Raw genomic sequence first — 6242 nt, forward strand, 5'->3', positions numbered from 1 at the left:
ATTTTGCGCACGCGAGAATCTTGTATACCTCAAGACTCTAGGTAGCCTACAGACACATAAATGAAGGCACCAATATCTAGACGTCGTGTGTTATAAAGACGACACACGCTCTGTCTAGTTGAGTGCACTCTGCGTCTTCGCATTCATTGCGCGAGAGAAGAAGAAAGTCCGTACACGACCTGAAGTTTAAGTTGTTGTGTCAAATTATCTACTAAATCTGTTATGTATACATACCCCTCGAGCCTCTATAGTCGCGCTATAGAGTCAACCTCGGAGACCGTCCTTACATCCGTCCGGCACGAAGACCGACGGTACCAACGATAAGTCAGATACAAAATGTTGATCTCGAGCAGGAATAAGAACTTATTGCACTGACTCAGTTCAGAACACTTGTAGCTGCTTACAACGGGGTCGTAGAACCAAGGGTACTCTAACAATATTTTTACTGCGAGCGTTGCTGCGCACCACGTTCACGAGCGACTATAGACTTCTGCGATATCTACGCGGCTAGGAAGCAGGGCACGCTCTATGCGTCCCCAAGAAACTATCTCGCTCAACATCTTAAGATTTCGCGACCCTCGACGGTGAGACGGCTCTCCGTTGTGAGGATGGTGTCCACAGCCGGGGACGTCTCGCCCTTTGTGGCAGTCTAGGAGGTTGTGTTGTGCAGGCTTCGACGCATGTCCTTTCTGAGTGTCTACATCAGGCACTATATCTGAGTTGAGATTGCGGCGTCAAAAGTTGAAGTACAGAGGCCAAGACTACGAGAGCAGTAAAGGAGAGGAGAGGAGAGCTACGAATCGACGTCAAACCGGAGTGGCACGCTAGGAGGCTCGAGCGTCCCTCTGAGCCACGTACGACATAGACGACTACGACGTGTCTACTGAGAGTTTCATAGACTGCACTCATCTGCCTTCAAAAATGACCCTAGCACAGTCGGTCATCGTCAGCTATTCAGACTACATTTTTCTTGCACTCAGTTACTCTTAAATGAATGCTCTATATTCGTCAGACTCGAGGCCACAGTCCTATAGTCTCCAGCTATTTTACTGTAAGTGTCTCCATACTCTACTGGGTCCCATAGAGAAGCTTTATGGTCCAGCAATATTAATTAAAAGAATGCCAATGGCTCGTGCACAACAACCTAACCTTTTCAGTCTCAGTTAGTATCTACTCAAAGTTAAATAAAAAATTTCTTTTAAAGTCTAACTTGCTCACAACTGTCCCTGACCATTTAAGTATCAACATGCACGTTTTCTATCGCGGCTGAATATCTCGTCCCTTCCCGCCATGCTGAAACCTACTACCCAATCATCTCCGTCTCGACTCCTTCGGTCTACGTGTTGTATATTCATGTTGACAAGTTCGCTACTAGTACCTTAGTTTCCCTGTAACTCCAAAAATCGTCTAATCGTCCTATTACGACTGTTAAGACCGTGGATAAACCCGTGTAATATGTTAGTAGAATGGTCTGGGGTAAAGGAAGTAGGTAAAAACTGCTCACTGTCGCATGGAGTATTGGCGGTCTTGGCTTAACTAACTGCACGTTCACACGTAGTGTCCGCTCGCGAATGGTTGTGTACTTGTCTTATTGCCTCACTCTCACTGCGCACTCGACGCTTGGGTCCTGTAGACTGGAGTCCAGAACCGCCTTGCCTGAACTTCGTCCTTGAAACACTCTGAAATGTGTCTCTCTCTCCTAATGCCTAATACGTCGTTACGACAGTATCGGTGTCTATTGTATAGGAGCTGAGCGGTACCGCGTCATAGGCGCAGACTGTATGGAAGTCTCCGGACGCTGTAGGCCCCAGACATATACTGGACCAGGTGGCCGTTATGCTAGAATATAGTCTAGTTGGTCCAGTGTGACCGTTGTCTTCGTGGCTTCTACATACTGAGACCTAGCTCAGTTAGTCCCTCCCCGCAAGCCGACCTAAGTCTCAATCTCGGTGGCATAAATTTCAGACACCACTTGTACGTCTCTACATCCATCGACCGGTCGCTGTACAGCGTGTTCACGTTTTGTTCCCGACGTTATGTACTAAGGTGTAACACGTGTATTACCGTGTTAAGGCTCTAGCCTATTTCCTGCGCAACTCTCAAGCTATAACCAAAGGTATCACTAGTCAGTGTTATATAGTAGTATGTATTTGTAATAAGGCCCTCATTTATGAACTGATATAACTTATTGTCAAACGCGATACTACAAGCGATGTGCGTCGAAAACCGTTATATGTGCACCGTAGGCACGTAATCGTCACAATTTTAGAATGAAAGGGTAAACTCTTAGTAGACCTACTAATGACGCTGCCGCGACTACATAATCGTTTCATCTTTACGCGGTAGGTGCCTCGAACGATGCGTCGAAAGTCAGATCCACGAGCTCGAGTACTCGGTCGCCCTTTTACTGCCTAGACGAGAAGGGACCGGAGACGACTCGACCACCGACACGTAATGTTGGTTCAGCAGGGGACAGTTTTAGGCACAGTCACATTAATCTTACTTTGCGTAGACCACTAACACCGCGTGCCAGACACACTGCAGTGCCATAACTTTTAGTATTGCGCTGCCAGTAAAGCTTTAATGGGACCATATGGGCAGTATGGCGCGGGTTCGGATAATAGTTGGATACCCAGTTGGCTAAGTCGACGAAAAAATAGAGCCAATATACGTAACTTGTGCAGAAACTAGTCTAACTGTCGTGCCACCTCTGCTAGAGGGCATTTTCGAAGGCATTTCCATGCACAACACTACAGACACAAACGCAGTAGGTCTGTGGCGCTTCTTACTCCTACTGCCGCGGGACGCGAGCCTCCTCCGCTAACCGACCTTGCACGTCGTGGGACTTCCGTAGCCTCTCCCCTCTCCTACTCCTTTACTAGCTCTCGTTAGCTCTTGGACCTCCTGTACTCTCAACATTTTGAGACGACAATCTCAATATTATCAATGTCTATGGGAACACATCCGAAAAGGACATCCGACCCTGTCACAAACACAACCTCCTAGACTGCCACAAAAGGGGCGAGACGTCCGGTGTGCCACTCCCTTCACCCAAAGGTACCCGTCAGGGTCCGACCTCTAGATGTTGGCGAAGTTCTTGAAGGACGCCTGGGGGTGCACCTGGCTCTCTGCCGGTGTTGCACAAGTCCTCTTCTTAGTCGCTGTACACGTTTCCATTCAAGTTGACAAAATATTTGCACCACACGCATGTACGACCGTTTACAGCCTACAATTTTCCTGAACTGGAAGACAATAAGGTCTCTTATTCGCTCTCAATCAACATTTGATACTTCTGGACCGTCGAGTCTCTCGTGCAGGACCGGATGAAGGACGGTCTCGAGGTTGACTTCTACAACTTTCACTCAGGTTGGAAATAATAAATGAGTAAGTATAATTTGACAACCAACACACTTAAATTTAGGTCGTGTAACGGACTTTCTCTTCTTGGTTAATTATGCAACGAAAGGTGCAGTTCAACACAGACAACGTAAGTCTCCTTTACACCACTGTCTGAATTGTGCTCATCTTTTGTTGTTGACCTGAGATACTGAGGTAAGTTTGGTAGGTCACAAAATTGGTGTAACACAGAGGAGGACAGTAGTCCAAAAACTACTTCGTCGATTCTCCCCACGACCGGTACAGGGTTTATGCTGCGTTAACGGTGGCTGCTAAGTACAGCCGTAGACGTTGACGGCGACCAGCCTCCTCTAGGCGAGTGATCCAGTATAAAGTGAGGGAAGTACATGTTAATAAATAGACAGGAGACAACAATTAAGGGGGTTTTACTAACTACATTGTCAAACCAGACCACTGAAAATTTATATACGTAATGAACTAAATATTCTAATTTTATGAAAAAAAAACAATTCTTTCGTTTGGGTAAAATCTATTGATCAAATTATGAGGGTTTTGTTATGGAGTATTCCCACCATCAGTTGCGCATAAGTTTAGTTTTTCTTGCTGTAATCGTCGACTCCGAGAAGACGGTCCGTCGGTCTGCTCAAAAGTATAACGTACACAGGCAGTCACCCGATCTCTTATTGGTTTTTAGACCTCCTCCGATAAAGCAATGGAATGTTTCTTATACCGACTATGCGTACCTAAACAAAAATGAATCAGATGCGTCGAGACTACCTACCTTGGTCAAATCTAAAGATACCGGATTATCTCACTTAGTATATCTCTCACTAACTTAACTGACACATCGTGTTTGTGACGTATGTAGTAGTAGTAGGATAACTTCTCGTGACCCGTCTGAGGACTAGTTATACTCGTCTACCTTACCACTATTAGCGTACCATTCACGTCTACTTGGTCCAGATCGTGCTATGCCCAAAATCTTCCGTTCATTTGAATTACTTTAAGGGACGCAGAGAGGAGAGGAGGCGTCCGCGAGGTGAGACTTTGGTCGAACTAGCCTGATGTCCGCCACCCACTCGTCGAACGTGTCGCCACGAGGGGTCGAGCCGACCACTCATGTCTGACATTGTCAGCAATTGAGCAACGACCCTGGGGAAGAAGTCAGGTCTTGTCCTCCACTGTGCGGCCCGAGGACAAGGGGCTCACAGTCAGGACCCCGGAAAGCTCTAGTTGTGACGCCGTCCACTCTCCGGACTCGCACCTTTGCAATGAAACAAGTCTCATAGTAAAAGATACGAGTAAAATCATTATAAATAAAAAGGGTTTCTTTAATATTTTATGCTTTGCAAAAAATAGTAGATTATTCTAAATTTCTTTTTATTTTATTGTTTCTCAATTTCATTCTGAACACGTTAAAAATCTTTCTAGTTTGAAGTTTATTTGTGATAGTAAATGTACAGTATAAAACTAGTCGTCTTAATTAAAATGTTAAACTATACGTCTTGGGTTTATCGCCGACGTACCACCTTTTTTTTTAGTGATAAAACGTTAATAAGACTGTTTAATTATGAGTAAAAAAAGTATTTTTATTACTATTCTAGTAAACACCAAATCGATTTCTTTTCCTAACAAGGCTAGGTAGGAAAAGAAATAATTCAGACATTGTGCGTATACAACCAGGCCACTGAATACAAAATCCTAAAAAGTGTATAAAACGCAATTTGGTGTATAAGCACGGATGATATACGAACTATAAACATTAAATAACACCGTCGGGAGTCGTTCGAAATACCTAAAAGACAAAAGTTGTGAGAGATAACAGAGTCACTTAATTGGTGAGGGAGGGGAGGACGTCTGGTTTCACAGTGGCTTGATGTCTCCTAGTGTAGTGGTCCTCGCAGGCTCCATTCGCAGCGGGCCGTCCTGCGGAGGCGCGAGGTTTCTGCGGTAGGACCGAACCGCGACCACCTGGTTTGCCGTTCGGCCTCTGCTCAACATTCAATTTGTGTATGATTTGCGACATCTGAGTTGTTAATCGGAAATCAGTACACAATAAGGCGTCAAGGAGAATTTGTGCAATAGAGGGTAGGACGCGCTCGCAAGTTGAGTACAAAGTCTGACACACTCACACACGAGGAGGAGAGGCACGCGAGCAGGAGACCTGTCCCGCTGCTACCGAAGCCAGGAAGCAGGCCAACCGACCGGGCCGCTGCGGACCATGACCCCACTACACCAAACCGATTCTAGTGGCATCGCTTGTGGCCCTTGGCAATCGGTACAAGTCTTCTCGGCAGCATTCAACAACACCATCTACCGCAGTCAAGGACCTCCCCTTTCCAAAAATTTTGTGTACCATAAATCATACTTACGAAAATCCGTTTAGTAAAGTTCTAAGTGTCCGAACACTAACAAACTCCGATGCGCAATCAATACACAAATTGAATGTTAGAGCAGAGCGCCCGAACTCAACAGGGCCAGCCGTCGTCCTACCGCAGAAAACCTCGCCGCCCCGCAGCCGCCGCTGGAATGGCCCGAGAGGACCTACCAACTAGGAGACCTCAAGACCATGGACAACGCCTCCCTCCCTCACCAAATAAGTACTCTGTCTATCTCCCAACCAAACTTTGTCTTTAGGTATTACGAAACGACGATCCGCGACGTGTTAATTATGTTTATTAGTTTAATATCGACGTGTGCTGTGGTTATAAAACCACATTCGTTTTATACACTTTAGATTTGTATCAGCGCTGTGTATACCACAAAATTCGTCTAATTATTCTTTCCTAAACCTAAGCCGGTGTTAGGAAGAAGGAAAAAATCATTGTGGTGTTTGTAGCTGAAAAAGTAATATAAAGCAAGAATACTTTTTTTATATATATAAA

The 6242-nt window shown here is 45.5% G+C and overlaps 1 protein-coding gene across 1 annotated transcript in view; it reads left to right on the forward strand.

Moving 5' to 3' along the window:
- mcm2 (minichromosome maintenance complex component 2) overlaps window positions 1-6242 on the forward strand; it is an 18752-nt gene that overhangs the window by 4881 nt on the left and 7629 nt on the right. The window contains exon 5 of the mRNA XM_010773061.1: window positions 5810-5957. Coding sequence (XP_010771363.1) covers window positions 5810-5957 — 148 coding nt within the window. The remainder of the gene's footprint in view (window positions 1-5809; window positions 5958-6242) is intronic.

This window comes from Notothenia coriiceps, unplaced genomic scaffold, assembly GCF_000735185.1.
Source record: "Notothenia coriiceps isolate Sejong01 unplaced genomic scaffold, NC01 NC01_scaffold00011858, whole genome shotgun sequence".
Classification (NCBI taxonomy): domain Eukaryota; kingdom Metazoa; phylum Chordata; class Actinopteri; order Perciformes; family Nototheniidae; genus Notothenia; species Notothenia coriiceps.